Source organism: Coturnix japonica, chromosome 12, assembly GCF_001577835.2.
Source record: "Coturnix japonica isolate 7356 chromosome 12, Coturnix japonica 2.1, whole genome shotgun sequence".
Classification (NCBI taxonomy): Eukaryota; Metazoa; Chordata; class Aves; order Galliformes; family Phasianidae; genus Coturnix; species Coturnix japonica.
The window spans coordinates 1,203,721-1,223,269 of NC_029527.1; the positions used below are offsets into that span (position 1 = coordinate 1,203,721).

At 52.0% G+C, this 19,549-nt stretch overlaps 3 protein-coding genes and 1 long non-coding RNA gene across 17 annotated transcripts in view; 3 read left to right on the forward strand and 1 right to left on the reverse strand.

Annotated features, from left to right (window-relative positions):
- Positions 1-8,731, forward strand: part of DOCK3 (dedicator of cytokinesis 3) — a 128,322-nt gene extending 119,591 nt beyond the window's left edge. For 10 of the 13 annotated variants that reach the window (XM_015874526.2, XM_015874528.2, XM_015874533.2 and 7 more), the window contains 4 exons: positions 124-211; positions 3,097-3,219; positions 3,775-3,857; positions 4,296-8,731. In XM_015874526.2, the coding sequence (XP_015730012.1) occupies positions 124-211; positions 3,097-3,219; positions 3,775-3,857; positions 4,296-4,802 (801 nt within the window). In that variant the 3' untranslated portion in view covers positions 4,803-8,731. The remainder of the gene's footprint in view (positions 1-123; positions 212-3,096; positions 3,220-3,774; positions 3,858-4,295) is intronic. The other 3 variants (XM_015874532.2, XM_015874535.2, XM_015874538.2) reach the window with 1 other exon arrangement.
- LOC107319580 lies at positions 6,031-10,694 on the reverse strand. Its single transcript, XR_001557863.2, has 2 exons — positions 8,902-10,694; positions 6,031-8,806 (listed from the first exon to the last, which is right to left on the reverse strand). It is a non-coding gene; the product is annotated as an uncharacterized LOC107319580 (long non-coding RNA).
- Positions 10,695-10,746: 52 nt separating this feature from the next.
- Positions 10,747-13,780, forward strand: MANF (mesencephalic astrocyte derived neurotrophic factor). 2 transcript variants are annotated; one of them, XM_015874540.2, is made up of 4 exons: positions 10,747-10,904; positions 11,920-12,047; positions 12,462-12,603; positions 13,519-13,780. In XM_015874540.2, exons 1-4 carry the CDS (start codon positions 10,817-10,819, stop codon positions 13,701-13,703), a joined length of 543 nt encoding a protein of 180 aa, XP_015730026.1. In that variant the 5' UTR covers positions 10,747-10,816; the 3' UTR covers positions 13,704-13,780. The 2 variants fall into 2 exon arrangements, with proteins under 2 accessions (XP_015730026.1, XP_032303117.1); XM_032447226.1 differs by lacking the exon at positions 10,747-10,904 and adding an exon at positions 10,970-11,369.
- A 175-nt stretch (positions 13,781-13,955) lies between these two features.
- RBM15B (RNA binding motif protein 15B) lies at positions 13,956-17,084 on the forward strand. The gene has a single exon (XM_015874521.2). It carries the CDS (start codon positions 14,078-14,080, stop codon positions 16,817-16,819), a length of 2,742 nt encoding a protein of 913 aa, XP_015730007.1. The 5' UTR covers positions 13,956-14,077; the 3' UTR covers positions 16,820-17,084.
- Positions 17,085-19,549: the final 2,465 nt, after the last annotated feature.

Here is a 19,549-nt window from a genome sequence, read left to right on the forward strand (position 1 = left end):
ATTGCACTGCACTATTTGTGCACGTAGGCAGCCTGAGGCTCCCAGGAGTTTTTTATTTTAGAAGATCTTTTTGCCTAAAAACCTGAACAGAAATCCACTGTTCTGTGCTTTCTTCTCCCTTAGCCTCCAAATTTTCAGCGCGCCTTGATGCAGCAAATGATTGGACCATGCAAACCTTGCAGCGATCCCAACCTCTCCGTGGCTGAGAAAGGTACTCCTCTTCCTAGTTAGCATGCATGCTTTCTAAAATATTAGTACTCTGATCCTGCAAGTAGTGAACGGGCTGCTCCGTTGCCTGGCAGAGTGCATTCTCTCTTTATTTTAATTAACAGTTTAATTAACTGGGCTTCCTGCCAACCTGTAGTCACTTCAGATCACTGACAGAAGGGTGGAGTTGCACAAAGCTCTCTGTTACAAAAAGCCGTCTGAGTTCAGCACGTTGTTATTGAAACAAATCAGGCAGCCCTTATCAGGCACAGCTCCCAGCCAAACAAATGGGAAAACATCTGAAAGAAGACAGAAGGGTTTGTAGTGTTTCCAAAATAATAACGAGGTGTACCGCTGCTTTGCTTCAGACCGTGCAAATCCTTTGGGGTTTGTTTTTGATGTGCATTCGCTCTTCAAAGTAGTGACATTTCTTCTACTCTCTCCGAGGTAGTTTAATACTGAATTAAGTTTCTCATTAGGAACTTATGCTTGACTCACTGCTTTGAAAAAGTATGAGCGGAGCCCATGGAGGTAAGAGATTTCTAAGGAAGAGTCTAAAGAAAACCAGTGAAGTGACTGTAAGGTCATGGAGAAATGGGAAGAATCAGGGGCTCGTGTGAGAATTTCCCAACTGATCCCAGTGAGCTGCAGGACAGTGAAGTAACATTTGAATTTATACTTGTGGGCAGTATCTGTGCAAGAGCGTGTCTGCAGTACAAAGAGAAGGGAGCCCAAGACAGAATCTCCCAGAGCCCTAAGGAGTCATGAAGGACAGGTGATGTTCTTAGGCATGGTGTATCAGGAACCCCAGCTCTGCAGCCAGGTTGGTGGCTGTGGGCATTTCTGCAGCCTGGAGCCAACATCCCTCTGTTGGTCAGGATGACGTCGGCCTTGTTTTTCTTAGCTGTCACGCTCCATGAATTTTTCCACTCCCCTCCACGCCATGTTAGAAGTACTGCTCAGTAATTCCCATTGACAACAGGGTGACATCAGTTGCCCAGAGCAGAATGGTTCAAATGTGCTTCCCCACTAATTAAATGTGGCCAGTGAGACAGCTGAGAAGAGAGGGATGGGCTGGGGCATCACTGGAGCTCCCTGGGTAGGTTTTTCCCTGGAGCACTTTGGATCCAGCTCTGGTTTTAACAGGCAGCAGCCATGTCCAGAACTGTCTGACCTTAGGATGATTTCCAGCACTTAGCTCAGATGGCAGCGAATGAGAGAGCAGTGAGAAAGTAGAAATGGATTACACACTGGAGTACCATGTTCTGTTCTTCACAGTCTTCTGCTGCATTTCAGTATTAAAAAGAAACAGACACAAACACAAAAAAAAAGCAATCATTTTACAGGCCAAGAAAACCAGGTATTGTTGAGTCCTTTTCACCTGATGCTGGAATCCTGCAGGAGAGCACAGTGTGCCTGGCATTGTTGTCCCTCTTCACTTCAACCTTTTGCCACCAATTGCAGTAATGCAAATTAAAGCACTCTGACGTGTAGAGCAGGGCTGCTCAGGAAGCTCATCTGAAGCCGTGTTAGCTGTGTTGAGATGTTTGTATCTCCTGGTTTGAACCTGTTCTCTGTCAAGATTCTTAGCATCTTCTTTGTACTCTATTCTTGCTTTGAGTGCTTCTCTTTAAAACCAACATTTGCTTTGATATTTGTGTGGGTTTTCGGCTGTCTTTTGAGGCTGTCATTTTCTGATCCTTTTTACCTTGGGGAGTTTTAGATCTCGGGGAGCCTGTGTTCATGAACTAAGGAAAAACAATCATAAACCTTTCAGAGTCATTTTAGAGAAGAAACACACCTGAAAAACGGTTGCAGGCATTTTAATTAGGGATAAATTCTCTTTGTGTGTCAAACTCTGTGCTTATTTCCCCAGGCTTCCATTTTTCATGTTTCAATCTGAAGATGGCAAAAGCTGCCTTTAATCTCAATTTTCTGTTGTAGACTCACTGAAGCACTTTGTTCCTTCCCCCCCTTTTTATTCTGCTTGAGCTGATGAAACTCCCCAGTTGTTTATAAACAGATACTGCATTTCTGTTTATAAACAGTTGCTGCTTTTCTATCTCCTCAGGACAAACTGAGTCTTAGGGTGCATTTGGAAGAGAGGAAGATGCATTTTAATAATGTCTCCTGACACATTGTTTCATTGTTCTCATTGTTAAAAGCAGCTGTTTTGATGAAGACACAGAGTTATGCAGAGTCGTTCTCAATGTCTGTTCTATGAGGAAGTTTCCTAGTGTGCAGAGGCTCAGTCTGATCGCTGACCTTGTAAAGCCTGGGCTGTTATCTTTAGGTATTTGAGGATCAGAAGCATTGATCAGCTCTGAAGCAAGTCAGATCTTTGAAGTCCTGATTTCTTCTGTACCAGATTGAGGGTGTCATTGCCCTCACGTCCTTCATGCAGTCTTTGCTTAGCTGCCGTAATACAGCAGCAGCCATCCTGTGTCTCACAGGGGTTCTGCCCCACATTTCCTGCTCTGGAGTTGTTTGCTGCCAGGCAGAACAGCTCACAGCTGAGATCTCCCTGCTGCTCCATCAGTCAGATTTCAGTTTTACTTGCTGGCTCATAGAAAAAAAAAAAAAAAACCAAAACAAAACTTTATGGAGCTCTACTGTTCTTCATAGTTCATAGAAGTGGGCCTGGAGGGTCAGTGGAGGGGACATGGGCAGACTAACAAACACTGATCACCTAACTCTCGCTTCTTTAACAAAGCACCCTATAAACTAAACACGCTGTAGACTAGACGATGTCTTTGTATGCCTCCAATCCTACCACACCCCAAGTTCTTCGAATCTCACCCCTCTTTACTACTAAGGAGCAAACTGAATCCAGTCCTGGCCATATGACCCTGTTATGCTACCCAAGTTAAATCTGTTTCAATCCTTCAGCTGTGCCAGCAGCACCCAGTAGCTGGAGCCTAGACAGCGGAACCAGAGAGGCCCTGCCATTCCTGTCTGCCCACGTTGGGAGCATCTTGGCCCCACCAGTACCTCCCCGAAGCCTGCCCCATGGTAAGGAAAAGCCCAGTAGATCTGCTGCATAAGCCATGCAGTCATGCCAGGTGACTAGGCCAGCTGAAAGCTTTGTTTTCCACTGTAGAAGTCTCTCCTGGTCTGCGAGGTTGGCACCGGCCATTTTCAGTTTTGTTCAAGATCTTCCAGTTCTTGCAGTCCTTACAAATAAGGACGGGAATTAGGTGTGTGGACAAGCATTAGGTGTGTGCCTGTTGGAAATCTAGCTTGGCTTTTTGCCCGTCTTCAGCAATAGCTTGTTGTTATATAGCTACTGAATACACCTTCAAACCTTCATTGCATACAAGCCTGTTGCCTTGCCATGAAATCCTTGATAACAGGGGAGGGTGGAAACCTATCACTGCACTAAACTTCTTGTAAGCATTTTGTGATGTGACAGATGCACTCTGCAGTACTGATCAGAAGGGAAGCCCCAGGCTGGATCGGGCTCATCAGTGTTTGGAGCTGTTGGCGTTCCAGGATCTAAAACCCCAACTCTCTCACAGCAGTTGAGGCTGCACAGGTCTGTGTTTCTGATCCCTTGTCTCATTCCAGGACACTACTCGCTGCACTTTGATGCCTTCCATCACCAGCTCAGCGATGCTCCTCCAGCACTGCCTGCACGAACGTTGCGCAAGGTAAAAAAGAAGTGGCAGGAAAGAAGGAAGGACCCCCCTCCTCCACTGTGGCCTCCAAGTAGTTCTTGGAAGCAGATTCACTATTTTTAACATGCTAGTAACTTACTCATGAGAAAATGGATTCAAAGTTTTTAAACTGTTGAACTTAAATTTAGGCCCTCCCACTTCTCTTCTTTGCATATGTTCTGACTTCAGGCCCCCTCAGTACAGAGGGGAAGAGGGATTTTATCTCCTCAGCTGCTGTGTTAAGTGCACTGGTTTGTTCCCAGGAGGTGCCTCCCTGCAAGTCAGGAGCATAATATATGAACTGTCAGTAGGTGACATTTTGAACACAGACAGAACTGCACCATTATTAACATCACTGTCAAAAGCTGAAATGTGAACGAGCTGCAGTGTTGCCTCACCGATTTAATGTGATTTCTGTTTTTCTCCAAACAGTCCCCTCTTCATCCCATCCCTGCATCCCCCACCAGTCCGCAGTCTGGTCTAGATGGAAGCAACTCCACTTTATCCGGCAGCGCAAGCAGCGGCGTCTCCTCCTTGAGCGAGAGTAATTTCGGACATTCCTCTGAGCCACCTCCTCGCACAGACACCATGGATTCTGTCCCCAGCCAGGCCTGGAACACTGACGAAGATCTAGAGACACCCTACCTCCCTGTCAGGTACAGTCTCTCTGAGCCTGATGTCCTCGAGTCGCTGAAATCCCAGCCATGCCGAAGCCACTCAGCTCCATCAGGAGTCATCCCTCAGGACACCCTGGACCCTCCTGCTCTACCCCCCAAACCTTACCACTCCCGGCTGCCAAACATAGAGAATGAGGAGGGAATGATAATTGAAGACGATGACAAACACCGCCAGTTGCATCGTAAAGTGTCCCAGCCAGTGAGTGGTGGAAAGGAAGAGCAGGCCAGGGTAGCATGGGAGCACGGCATCGGTGAGCAGTAGGAACAACTGCTGGTAAGCAGCTTGCGTCGTCATTCCAGGTGTGACCGGAACGCAGATTGCTGAGGACTCGGAGAACAGCAAGCTGACTTCTACTGCCACAAGCCTGGCTGGAGCCCGCGTACGCAGCTGGGCCAGCAAGGGAGGTTGCTGCTTTCCTTTCAAAATTCCTTTTACACCTTTCCGTCACGCTCTTTAACTTCCTGTGCAGTGGATGGTTACTCCTTCTGCAGCTTCTTAACCGCACCACATGGCACAAAAGCCATAGAGACTTGCAGAAGCTGAAAAATACAATTTTAAGCGGAGGGGGAAGAAGGAGGAAAGGTGGCAAGCTGATTCTGAACCTGCTTTCCTCCCAGCTCTGGGACACACTTGAGTAGAAGCGGTTGCACTAGGGACATATTTTGTTGCTGTACAGAAGTGAAAGCTCATTGCTGAAATCAGGGATTTTATGAACTGTCAGTCTGGAAGGTGCATGAGCAGCAGGCAGTGGGAAGATGGCAAAAGATATTGGCTCTTTTGAGAGCAGGATTGTACATATCTGTGCAGTGATCTCCCTGCATTGGTTCATAGGTGCTGAGGCAATCTAACCAGTGCTGATGCACTGATTTCCAAGATACCATTTCCAACAAACTCTGCCTCCTTTGTTTTTTATGTACTGTTTGATTTCTTAAATTTTGCTTTCACTGGCTAAACCAACCTGCTTTCTCATTGGAGTCATGCTGTTCATCTGTGCTACAGGATGAGGGGGAGGTTAGTAGCCACTGGAGCTGTGACCTGATTGTAGGCCTTTCCCATGCCCAGCTTCGGGCAGGCTGTCGACACCAGCATTTCTATTCCAGTTAAAAGAAAACAGAAAGTTTTTCATGCCACAGCTGGTTGATGACTCACCGGTAAAGAAAACGTGGCTTAAATGCATCATATCCACTCCTTGCCTCAGGGCTGAACGCCACAATTCTCACCAACTTCCATCGCCCAGGAGCTGAGATCCATTCCCCAAAACCATCATTCCTCAGCCCCCCTCCAAAAGTCACTGCAGCTGGTGTGCAGGATGCCCACCTGTCACAGTAAGCAATGCCCAGTGTAGCGTGCACCCTAGAGTCAGGAATCTTAAAGGCAACCTGTAAAGAAGGAACTTTTCTTTCCTCTTTTGCTTCTTTAGGATGTATGAAGAAGTTGTGAGAGCTTCTCCTCCTCTCTTTTTGAAGGTGTTGGTTCTTGTCTCCTCGTGTGGCAATACAGCCTTCCCCCTGCCTTTTTTTTTATGGTTGGGCTCCAGAAAGGGATGAAGAATTCAGTGCAGGAGGGAGATTTAGAAAAGAGGGAAAAAAACCAACAAAAACAAGTAACAGAACTATGCGAAAGTGGAGTCAGTACAAAGGTGTGTGCAACAAGCCTTTTAATCGGTGTTTGCTTAGCTGAGTGACATTACAGGACAGGGAAAAAGTTCTGTGGTAACAGAGGCAAGACCTGCGGTGTGAAAAGAACGAGAAGAAAACTTCTATTCCTATTGTCATATTTTTCAGGAAACTTTTGATCAGAAGAGCAGGTATCTGGTGTTTAAGTACAGTAAGTAATGCTTTTTCCTGCTGCCATGCCCGCACACATTTTGGCCTTCCCTTACGTTCATTTCCACCCATAGACTGCAAAGCACACTCCAGATGATGGTAAGTTACCACTGAAAAACCTGAAGCACATTCAAACAAAAGACTTACCTCCACCATGTAAATTAGGGTCAGAAATAGGAATGGCATCAACGTGCCCTGTTCTTCCCCTAGACACTCAGTTTCTTTTGCTACAAACAGCTTAAAGAAGCAGAAAAGGATCCACATCTTTTACAGGTCACCTTTAGCACTACCTCTGACTACAGTGACTGGGCAGAGTACATTGCTTCTGAACTCCTCAAGATGGTCCGTCTGTACAAAGCCTGGGCTTGGTCAGCTGTCGTACGAAGGGGATTTTAAGAGGATTTCTTTCTTTCCTTTCTCGAGCTCCAGCCCATACAAAAGTAATAAATTACGGTTTTGTTTCTTAAATGGCCCATTTGGCTGGAACAAAGTCTCTTGTGCTTCCTCTGCTTTGTTACTAACATAACATAGGCTGCTTGTAATCCCTACAACCTTCACAGTTAAGAGGAGAATGATGTTAAAAAGCGGCATAAGGTGGACATTTCATCTCTAAGAGGAGTAGAACCGCCCTAACTGTTAGTGAACCAGGCCAGGTCTCTGCTATAGCACACAGGTACAAAAAGCTCAATTCAGAGTTACGTTTTCAATGAAGGTAAGTCAAGGTAATTCCTTAGAAGTGAGTGAAATATTTTCATGTTGTTCTGTATTTTGAGGTTCTTAGGAATTTTTGAGAGAATGAAGTACTCCGTTCCATCTCCCTGACCATGTTTGGGTTTGGTTGCTTTTGGGGGTTCTTTCTTTTTTTCTTTTTTGATGGGAAGGTTGAAAGTAGTGAATGATACACTGAAATTCCTCATTGTATATTAACAACAACAACAACAACCAGCAGGTTCTGCAAATAAGAGTGTGAAAGCAAGTAACACGGGGCAAAGACCCAATCAGCTGGAAGGCCTTCCCTGGAGCTCCCATCAGTCCCACACAGTGCAGCACCTCGCTCTGATTAGAGGGGCTGTACGGCAGCAGTCTGACCATTCTGAGTGTCTGCCATAACTGCCTGTTTGTAGGGGGTTGAAGACAATGGTGTGTACAGATACCCGCTTTATGGCAGGTGCGCACAAAGGAGGATGGAATAAATTACTGAATTTACTAAATTTGAGCCTCCGTGGAGTGAAATTTCTGTCATTCTGATATCTACTGCGCATCCTGTCGCCCTTTTCAGTGCTTAATGTAAAGGGTGTGGAAGATGGACTGCTGTTAGGTTTTGTGAATGCTGGAACAAATACTTTGTGGAACTAATCCTTCTCTGGAGGGTGGGGTGGCTTTCTAGCATAGTGCAAGGCCATCAGTAAGCTCAGTCCTGGAGCAGGTGGAAGCAACAGCAGTTTGTTGCACTGGTGCAACAGGATTTGAAGATTCTTTGTACAAACCACAGTAACGGGATGCTTTGAACAGGACCCGTTTGTTCTGCACTTAACTCTGATTCAGACGTAATGCATCCTCGCCTTCCTTGGGTTTTCTTTGCGTAACAGAATAGCATGTGCATACCTGAAACAACCGGTGGAATTCTGCAGCACATCTCTCCATCACGAGCGTTACCTGCTGGCCCCATCTGGAACAGAAACGAGAAGAAAAGCAGTTACAATTGTTGTCTGGATCCTACCCATTTTTTTCAGTGGCTGGGTTGGTTTTATTGCTGTGTGCAAAACTACGATTCTTATCCATCCTTTCCTCCTTCATTTACTTTTTAGCCTGCTTACCATTTTTCAGGTAAGGGATATCCCGTATCCCTGCTGTGGGAGAATCAGCCAAAACTGGGGAGGCTGAAGAGAGCAAAAGCCTTTGGGAAACAAATCAAGTGATACTTAAAATGCCCTCTATTCATGCTTCTTTGTAAATACCCCCATTTGAATGCTGTGTATTTGTACAGGAAATTGAGCAAAAAATGTATAGATTGTGACGTCCGACTGGTATTCTGCCCTGTAAATGTGTTTTTAACCTCTGGCATTCTGTGCTTATTTAAAAAAGGCAAAAACCTCTAACCACTTCTCTTTTGTGTATTCATGTTTCAAATCAAATCAGAACAACTATCTTATCTATAATGGAAATCACATTGAAAAGGAAAAAAAAATAATTTGTACAAGTGTCCTAAAGGTACTTCATTGTATATATTGTGATAGCATGTTTCCAGAATCAACAGATAAGTGGTGTGAATTTTAGATGTAAATATCTGCTGTTTGTTTTGGGTTTCTTTCCCTTACCCATTCACTCGACTGCTGTGATGTGGAATTAAAGATTAATACCTGATATGAAAGCGGTACAGCTGTACGTTCATTGCTGTCCTCCTGGCAGGGCTGTCCTCAGTGTGCTCCGCAGACATGGCTGTCAAAGAGAATCAGCACAGCATTAATCCCTGCACGCTGTGCTGGAGGGGTACCTGACACCCACAGTTCAGAGGCACAGCCATCGCTTCCCACCTTCCTTTGACTGAGGATGGCTGGGAGGAGGCAGCCACAAGGTCTCTGTGTCTGTTGGGTATAGTTAAGGAAGTTTCCAATGCGTTCTCTCATGGGCAACCCTCTACTTCTTTAATATCAACCTCTCAAAGTGAGCATCGGGCAGATCTGGCAGCTAGGGTGGTTTATATGACATGCAGCAGCCTGAGATGCCTGGTCATCCATCACAAATGTTCAGAGTTCTGAGGCAGTAACTCCAAATAGCAGCAGAATCCATGGTTCATTCTTTGATGGGTATCTCACTGCTCCCAACCAATGCTGGCTGAGTGGCTGCTGAGTTTGTCTGTTTATGGCAATGGCAAGATGTCTGGGCGGTGATTTCATTTCTCAGTTTTAATACCGATCATTTTAACAGAATGGATATGAAAGAGCAGTGATTAAAAACAGGAAAACGGGATTTGGAAATTAAAATCTGTCATCACTGCTATGTATGATTAATCTCAAAGTCAGACACCTCCCATTACAACTAATAAACCAGGTCAGGGTGCAGGAGACAAAACAAGCAGCCCATCCACCCTGCTTTGTCCTGACGAAGTTATGAACCTCATCCCAGAAGACATTTAGCTGTAAAATATAAAGAAGTGTAATGGAAACCGGCCCTGGGCTGTTTCTGTATCTGGCTGTAATGAAACTGATACTGAGTTACACAAAAGTTGGTGAGAGGAGAAAGCAAAGGCAACAAGATAACCCGGCCCATAAAGATTCAGCCACTGTTACAAACGTGCCTTTATTCCTAGAACCAGCTTAAGAAAACAGGCTCAGGAGCACCTGTCCCTGCCATTCATGCAGCTGGATTTGAGTGACTGAGCAGAACCAGCTGTCTCAGATCCCAGTTTCTTTGCTGTCTGTGTGTGAACCATTAATAGCCGCTCATCTGTAGCACAACGTGGCTTTGTACCGTACCTGTACAATGGCTGCAGCTTTGGGAGAGTTTGACTGCTGCCTTCCAGCGATGAAGCCCCAAATCGGGTATAAATAATATATTACAGAGTATTATCAGCCCTTTTTCCTCCTGCTGGCCTTCCCCACAGCTGCAACAATCAGCCATCACAGCGTGTCCCAGCTGAGCCCAGCAGGGTCCTCACACGCCCTGTGCATTTTGCTCCTTAGCACTTAAGCAGCACTATCAGCATCCAAGAGGCTTAACACTAAACCCTGCACATCTCCTTCATCCCCGCAGCCATTAAAGTGACCCTCACAAGAACCACACGATACCTCAGCGATCACGTATTAAGTAACCACACAATATGTGATCACGTATTAAGTACTATCAGCTCTATGTATCTGGAAGGTAACACCGTGTTCCATACCCAGCTCTGCTGTGCTGTGGTGCCTCAGGGCAGCACCTGATGGTGTTTAAATGTCAGATACACGATGTAATTCACACACACTCCACAACATCTGCGGCCTTTCCCTCACGTCCTCTGCCGTCCCCTCCACACAGACCTAAATCCAGTTCTAATACACAGCAGTCTCTATCCCACAGCCATTCATTCCCGCAGCTCTGTGCTGTGTTTTATAACATATAAACGTTTCCTCTTCCATCTTCCCTCACACCGAACGTTACAGCGCAGCCCGCCGCCCTGAGGTGCGAGGATCTGCCCTTCCACAAGATGGCGCCGGCACCGAGCCCGCCATGGGAACTTTCCCTTAACAAAAATGGCGGCCGAGGGAGGCGGAGAAACCCGCCGCTCACCACCTCCTCCAATCAGCGCCCGCCAACTCTCCCGTGAAGTCCTCGGGTTGGCCAATGGGAGGAGGCGGCGTGGAAGCCGGGCGTGGAGCGGACCAATGAGAGGCCCGGCTGGGTGGGGGTCCGTCGGCGCGCGGGGGCGGTGTTGCCGGTACCGGTGTGGCGGGCGCCGAGCGAGGCGGGATGCGGGCGGCCCACGGGCTGTGGGCCACGCTGGCCCTGATCGTGCTGCCGGGAGGAGGCAGAGCGCTGAGAGACGGCGAGTGCGAGGGTGAGTGGGGGCGGGACGGGGGGGGCGGGAACGGGGCACGGCAGGGACGGGCCCAGAGCGGGATGGGCCCAGAGCGGGTCATGGCGGGGAGCGGCAGCCACAGCTCGGCCGGGACGGAGCGCTCCGCTCGGCTCCACTCGGCTCCGTTCGGCTCCGTTCGGCTCCGTTCGGCTCCGCTCGGCTCCGTTCGGCTCTGCTCGGCTCCATTCGGCTCTACTCGGCTCTATTCGGCTCTACTCGGCTCTGCTCGGCCCGTCCCGTGCCGGCCGGTTCCGCCCCGCCCCGTAACTCCCGTCCGGTCCCGTCGGTTCCGCTCGTTCCGCTCCCGTCGCCGTGTGGCCGCAGTGCGAAGTGTCGCTGCTCCGTGCGGGACGATCCCGGGGCGGGACAGAGGCGGGGCCGGGAGCTGCGGGGTAACTGAGCTGTGCTGCCCTCCCCACCCGCAGCGCTGGGCTCTTTGTGAAGGTTTGTTATATTTCAGTGGCTTTGAAAGTGATGCAGAAGTTTGTGGGGAATGAGGAACGTGCCGAGTGGGAGCAACACAGTAACAGTGATGGTGTGACAGCTTTCTCTCTTGGAAGCGACTGCACAGAATCCCGTTACAGACTGTACAGTAACGCGATATCGCTGATGGTTCAGCTGATACACTTTATAGATGAGCTGCTTTTCAGGCAGGGCTGGTTTTGAAGCCCACAGTCCAACAAGCAGCTTAACATCAGCACAAACAGGGCTGCAGGTTTCTGTTTTTCCCTGGGCTCTGTTCTGTGTCACACCCCCACAGCTGAACCCAGCACACAGAGCTCAGTGGGCAGTTCAGGGATCTGCTAGTTCAGACTGTCAGAAACCCACCCAAACTATGGGGCATCTTTGCTGCCTCACACACTGTGATACCCACGAGAGCACTGATGGCCAATGCAGCTTCTAAATGCTCTGTTCTGCAGCCCCCCCTTACTCTGTTCCCTGCTGCCATCAGGTTCTTGCAGTGACAGGTAACTCCATCCATCTTCCTTTCCAGTGTGCGTCACCTTCCTGGGGAGGTTCTACCAGAGTCTGAAGGACAACGATGTTGAGTTCACACCCGCCAGTATTGAAAAGGAGCTCATGAAATCCTGCAAAGAGGCAAAAGGCAAAGAGAACCGCTTGGTAAGTAGATGTCAGCATTGAGTCAGGAGGAAATAAGCTGTGGAACACTTGGCAGATGAGGGGAAACCAGCACTTCTGTGTTTGTTTGGATGCTGTCCCTCCCTGGGGGCTGCGCTTCCTGCTCTGCAGCCACAACAGCTCCTGTGATTTGCTGCTGTTGTGAGAGGGGAAGGGAGCACAGCTCTGTTGTATGAAGTTCACTGTAAATATATGGATGTATCTGTCAACAGGCACCTTACTGCTGGCCTTATTTCTCCCTGTTACCAAAGGACTTGGGATTACTTTCTTTTGCCTTCCTGTAGCAAACCTGGAAAGCTCCCTAACTGTAAATGTCAGGCTGCAAAGAGATGGATAGAAAACCTTCTTATAGGAACGTTAACGTGGATTTCCAGCTCGCTTTTTTCTTCCCCTCAGTGCTATTATATCGGGGCTACAAGTGATGCAGCCACCAAAATCATTAACGAGGTGTCCAAACCAATGAGTCACCACATCCCCGTGGAAAAGATCTGCGAGAAACTGAAGAAGAAAGACAGTCAGATCTGCGAACTGAAATACGGTGAGTTGGCAGCACGAGGAAATGGGGGAACCCATTTAATGGGATCCTGGATGTGCTGGGAAGAAGCACGTTCAGGTCATTGGGGTCTCCAGGCGGGGCTGCTGTCAGTGGGTATCCCAGATGGCTGTAAGGGGATGGGCTGTATGGGGCATGCTCTGTATAGGGGATGCTCTGTATGGGGGATGCTCTGTATGGGGCATGCTCTGTATAGATGCTCGTTATAGGATGCTCTGTATTGGGGCATGCTCTTATAGGGGATGCTTCTGTTATGGCGCATGCTCTTTTAGGGGGCATGCTCGTGTATAGGGGAATGCTCGTATGGGATGCTCTGTTATGGTGCCATCTCTGTATAGGGGATGCTCTGTATGGGGCATGCTCTGTATAGGGATGCTCTGTATGGGGGCTGCTGGTGGGGCTGCTGGCTGCTTTAACCCCTTTAGCTTCTGCAGAACCACTGCTCAACCTCCCAGTTGGCAGCAGTGCTGTGCCCAAAGCCCTACTGGGACCTGGCTGTTCTGGCAGCACACAGTGCACCTGGGCTGGTGCCTGTTGAGCTGCCGGGCTGTGCGGGTGCTGCTGGCATCGCTGGGTGCTGCTGTCACCTGTCCTGGCTGCTGCCTCTCACCACCCAACTCGGACCCAACGCTCCGTGCTGCTGTCTGCCCTGAGAAGACCAAAGAACAGCCACAACCTTCATCCTGCCGGCCCCTCTTCCATCCCTGGGGGCGGCCATTGGGCTGCGGTTGCTGCTCTCCTCGTTCCTTGCACTAACGGAGCCCCGCAGCCTCCCAGGCAGCCAATGGCTGCCATCACCAGCCGCCGCTGTCTGCACGGCCCTGAGGACTCACAGTGGATCGTGTTGTTGCCGTGACCCCGTTGGAGCCGGTGCTGATGTTGGCTGTGCTGTCCCCGCAGACAAACAGATCGACCTGAGCAGCGCCGACCTGCGCAAACTGCGCGTCAAGGAGCTGCGGCGGATCCTGGACGACTGGGGCGAGACGTGTAAAGGCTGCGCCGAGAAATCCGACTTCATCCGCAGGATCCATGAACTCATGCCCAAGTACGCGCCCAGGGCGGCGGGGGCGCGCTCCGACCTGTGAGCCGTGTTGGCGCGGTTCGGTTCGGTTCGGTTCGGTTCGGTGTCTGTACGCATTAAAGTGACACGGTTCGGACCGCGCCGCCTCCGCTGTCACGTGCTTTTTCCCGCGGTTCGGGGGGTGGTGGGAGGGGCGGTGGGCGTGGCCGCGCAGCGCACGCCGCATTCTGATTGGCCGCCCGGAGTGACGCGCCGGCGGGAGGCGTTCCCGCGCACGTCTCGGCGCGCCGCCGCCGCGTTCAGCCGGCGCCATGCGGCGTGTCGCGCGGTGATGACGTGGAGCCCGCGCGGCGCGGCGGCCGGAGCCGCCTTCGTTCCCTTTTGTCCAAGATGGCGGCGGCCGCCGGAGGCGTCTCCTGAGCCGCGGGCCCCGGCGCCATGAAGCGCGGCAGCGAACGGGACGGCAGCCCGACGGGGGCCGGGGGAGGCCGCGCCGCCGCCGCCGCCAAGAGGCCCCGCGAGCGAGAGCGCGAGAGCAGCAGCCGGCGCGGCCCGCACCGCAGCTCGGGCGCGTCCCGCAGCAGCCGGGACAAGTCCACGCCCGGCGGCGGCGGCGGCGGCGGCGGAGGAAGCGGCGGAAGCGGCGGAGGCGGCTCCGGGTCCCGCAGCCACCGCGGCGATGAACGCGCCGGCGGCGCCGAGTCCAACCACCGTCCGGCAGCCGGCGGCAGTTCGGCCTCCGCAGCCCGCGGGCAGCCCGCCCCAGCCGCGGCCTCGTCGTCGTCGTCGTCCCGCGCGCTCGGCGTGCCCAAGGCCAAGGCGCTGCCCGGTGCCGTGGTGGCCCCGTCGCTGCTGTTGGCCGGGCCGCCGCCGGGCGCCGCGCCCTCGCTGCTGCTGGCGCCGCTGGGGGGCTCGGCCGGGCTGGCCGGGGAACCGCCCGGCTCGTGTGAGTACAAAACGCTGCTGGTGAGCGGGCTGAGCGCGGCCCTGCCCGACCAGCTGCTGGAGGACGGGCTGTTCCGCCTGTTCCAGCGCTTCGCGGGGGGGGGCGCCGGGGACATCAGCGTCAAACTCTCCCACACGCCCGAGCTCGGCCGCGTCGCCTACGTCAACTTCCGACACCCCGGGGACGCCCGCGACGCCCGGCGACACGCCCGGGCCCGGCAGCTGCTGCTCTACGACCGGCCGCTCAAGGTGGAGCCCGTGTACCTGCGCGGGGGCCGCAGGAGCCGCACGCCGCCCCCCGCCCCCTCCCCGGAGCCGCTGGGCTACCTGCCCCCCCTGCACGGCGCATACCAGTACAAGCAGCGCTCGCTCTCGCCCGTCACCAGCCCTTTGCTGCGGGAGCCGCGGCCCCGCCATGCACATGCTGCCGCCGCCGCCTTCGCGTTGGAAGCCGCCGCCATCGGGCTCTCCCGGGAGCGGGAGCGAGCCCTGGATTACTACGGGCTGTACGACGAGCGCGGCCGGCCCTACAGCTACCCCATCGTGGCCGAGGAAGACCTGATGCCGGAGGACGACCAGAGAGCCACCCGCAACCTCTTCATCGGCAACCTGGACCACAACGTCTCGGAGGTGGAGCTGCGACGGGCCTTCGAGAAGTACGGCATCATCGAAGAAGTGGTGATCAAGCGCCCGGCCCGCGGCCAAGGCGGCGCTTACGCCTTCCTTAAGTTCCAGAACTTGGACATGGCGCATCGGGCCAAGGTGGCGATGTCCGGCCGCGTTGTGGGCAGGAACCCCATCAAAATCGGCTACGGGAAAGCCAACCCCACTACCCGGCTGTGGGTGGGTGGGCTCGGCCCCAGTACTTCCCTGGCTGCCCTGGCGAGGGAGTTTGACCGCTTTGGCAGCATCAGGACTATTGACTATGTGAAGGGAGACAGTTTTGCTTATATCCAGTACGAAAGCTTGGACGCTGCCCAGGCCGCCTGCGCGCAGATGAGAGGCTTTCCCTTGGGTGGGCCGGAGAGGAGACTCCGTGTGGATTTTGCCAAAGCAGAAGAGACGAGATACCCGCAGCAGTACCAGCCCGCGCCCCTCCCCGTGCACTACGAGCTGCTCGCTGACGGATACAGCAGACACAGAAGCCTAGAGCAAGACTTGAGGGTGCGAGATAGGACTCCTCCGCACCTCCTGTACTCGGACAGAGACAGGAGCTTTGCAGAGGCAGACTGGGCCAGTCCTGCCAAAAACGCTGAGCGCAGGAACAACTTGGAGAGCTACAGCCGCTCGGTGCGGAGCCGGAGCGGAGAGCGCTGGGCCAGCGACAGCGACCGCGCCGTGCCCAAACTGTGGGAAGAGAGGAGGAAACGGCGGAGCCTTTCCAGCGACCGCGGCAGGACTGCGCACTCCCCTTACGAGGACAGAAGCAGGACAAAGGCCAGTGGGCCGGCTTCAGAGCGCAGCCCGGAGCGGGCTCGCAAGGAGAATCACACTACAGAATCCGGAGCTGAGAAAGAACAGAGCAACTCCCTCCAGAACAATCGTCACGCGACCGAGGAGAAACCCCACCGAGAGGCGTCCGACGCTGCGCAGCCTAAAAAAAGGGACAGCGAACGCAATCATCGAACTGCTGAATCGGAAGCAAAAACTCACGAGGAGCCGAAATCCGAGACCAAAAAGGTAAAGAATTTGTCGGAATACGCTCAGACGCTGCAGCTGGCTTGGAACGGGCTCCTCGTGCTAAAAAACAGCTGCTTCCCCACGTCTATGCACATCCTGGAGGGGGACCTCGGCGTCATCAACGGGCTCCTTAAAGACCATTCGTCCGGCGGGAAGCTCACGCAGCTCAAAATCGCTCAGAGACTTCGGCTCGACCAGCCCAAGCTGGATGAGGTGACTCGCCGTATCAAACAAGGCAGCCCCAATGGCTACGCCGTGCTCCTGGCGACGCAGTCCGCCCCGGGCGGCTCGGGGGCTGAGGGGACCTTCCCCGCGGTCGAGCCCGGTTTGCAGCGACGGCTGCTCAGGAATCTGGTCTCCTACTTGAAACAGAAGCAGGCTGCTGGGGTTATCAGCCTGCCCGTGGGAGGAGCGAAGGGCAGAGACAGCACAGGCATGCTTTACGCGTTCCCTCCTTGTGAATTCTCTCAGCAGTACCTCCAGTCAGCACTAAGGACATTGGGGAAGTTGGAAGAGGAACATATGGTGATAGTTATAGTCAAAGACACTGCCTAGCCCACACTGTCTTTTCAGATTCCATGTTTTCTTTGTGTGTCACACAACCCCGTTGTTTTTAAGGCCAATCATTTTGGTGGAGGCTCAGAACACCTCGACCGGAGTGCAAAGATTTTTAGTTTCTAATTAATTTTAATACCATTTAAATAGAGCCCGTTTCATTCGTTTTTAATATGTGACACTGTCCGCTGTTGTTCTGTATTTTTATTTTTTAACTGTATGAAAAAGTTGTCAGTAAAGCCTTGTTCACTGATGGGTTTCTAAACTCGTGCGCTATCATCCTGGTTCTTGGGGCCGCTGATGGGGGCCCAGCCCAGGCTCTCAGCTCCTCGAGTCTCCTGCAGGGTGGGAGGGGAAAGGGGGTTTGTCATTGTGCCCTATGGGAGGCTGAAAGGTGGTTTTTGCTTTCTTGGTTTTGTCTGGGTGCATTTCAAGGCCAGGCTGGATGTGGCTCTGGGCAGCTTGGGCTGCTGAAGGAGAAAGTCACAAAGAGGGGAAACCCTGGTGGGCCTGTATTAAATGCAGACAGATGAAGGGCACCAGGCTGGTCTGTGAGCTGGGTGCCCTTTTGTAGAGCCACCGCGTTCACAATGGTCTGAGCAAGCAGACTCACCTGCTGCCAAAGGCGCTTTGGGGCTGCACTGCTGGGTGTGAGCAGTGGTTGAACCCTACACAGCCAGCAGAATAACTCAGCTTAATGACACCTCACTTTGGTTTTAACTCTAAGCCCTGCAGCTCCACGGCAGGGACAGCATCAGCTCAATTGAATGATGTGTTGGTGTCAACAGTTATGGTCGGTGGGTTGGTTTGTTGTAACATTGGATACTGTGATCATATGGAAAGCAATGAGGTAGGTCACACGTAAGGGGATATTTCACTTTAGTGTCTGTACCCCTGACAACATAATTGTGTCCTGAGGGTCCAAAAGCAGCACAAGGGCAGAGCAGCAGCACCGAGAGCACAGGGCAGCCGAGCTGCTCCTGTTACATGGTGACAAGGATGCTGACTGCCCACGGTGTGACCCAGACCCCGCTGCTGTTGTAATGTCAGTAAGTGTAACCTCCAATTGTTACCTGAAACCAAGAGCTGTTAAACGCCCCTTATGGCCAGTCAGTGTGACTGAAGGCTTTTGTCAGGGAGCACCCTATGGGGTGGCCACATCCCCACTGTCACAGCAGAACGTGGGGCCCTGACAAGGACCTGATGGCTTCTGACACGGCAAAAGCTGCAAGTCCCTGATAACAGAGCCAAGGAACCACTGCAGATACCCGACCTTCCACTTCCCTTTTGAGACAAGGAAATGCATTGGGTTCGGGTTGTTTTATAAGCTGGGCAGAGGGGAACCATATGAGGTTCAACAAGGGCAAGTGCAGGGTCCTACAGCTGGGGAGGGGCTGAGCTGCCATAGGGGAGCTGTGCAGAGAAGGACCTGGAAGAGGCTGCCCAAAGAGTCTCCACCTCTGGAGCCACCTGGATACTTTCCTGCACAACCTGCTGTAGGGATCCTGCTCTGTCAGAGCACGTACACTTGTTGCAGTAAGGAAGTGCAATAGGGCACTGGGTCTGCATTCAAGCTGGGAGGAGGGGAGGCAGGGTGGTCCAAGAGCATCAGAAGGATACGCACAGCTGGCACAACACCTCTCAGTAGCAGCAGAGCTTTGTATTTCTTTTCCTCTCCTCCTGAGCAGCACGTTTTTAAAGTAAAGCTGTATAAAATGAGTTTTGATAAGGCATTGGCTGACTTGCACAGCCACTGGATGGCAGACCCAGTTTCCAGCTCCCTGTCTAATCATAACACTGCTCCAATGGTGGGTCTTAAATGCTGTAGTAATTGCAACTTGTCCATCTTTGTAGGTGCTGTAGGTTTCAATCATCCATTAAAAGCTGCAGCAGAACTCTTATCTTTTCAATTATTAACAAGCATTCCTGGGTAAGTGCGTTAAGCAGATGCAATGCTGGAAGGAAGAAGAGCGATCCTTTCTGTGGGTTAAAGAGGCTCTTCTTCAAACAATGAATCCTTCAGCCTTCATTGAAACGAGCACTGTTTGTTGTGGAAAACTTGATGTAGCATCAAGGAGAAGCCTCCAGCTCCCTGCTCTGCCTCACACCCTATTCTGAAGGCAGCCAAAAGAGAGAAAGGGTTAGAAGCTGAGTGGGTATTCTCTGAACACCAGAGCATAAAGAATGCATTGAAGTGGCCTTGTCCAAGCAAGTGAAAAGCACACTTACCTTTCAGTTTCAACTCACCACACTAAGCTGTAGATGAGTGTTTTTGACCGTGCAGCACAGCACACAACTGGTGTTTTTTCTCCCCTGTACAAAGGACAGGGTCCATTGTCATGTATGAGCAGGAGCACCTCATTTGCCTTCCACCAGTACAGCCAGAAGGCAACACACATGATGCCAAACCAACCTGGATGAGGAGTCCCAGGGCAGCTGCTGCCTTTTGACAGCCAGAGCAAGGCACTGAGCTCCTGCCCTTCCTGCAGCTCAGCTGCAGACTGGATATTCTGGAGCACCTTCAGAGGACACCAGCAGCACTCCCCATTCACACACCAAGCAGCAAAAAAGCTGCGCTGCTCAAAACCCCTGCAGAAAATTCAAGGCTGGTAGACAAGCCGACACAGCAGATTTGATCCCATAGGCAAGATGTCCTGCAGGGCTGGGAGTCCTTGCAGACCAGAGCAGTGTGTGGAGCCTGTGCCCTCTGAAATCTCACCTCTTGTTTAC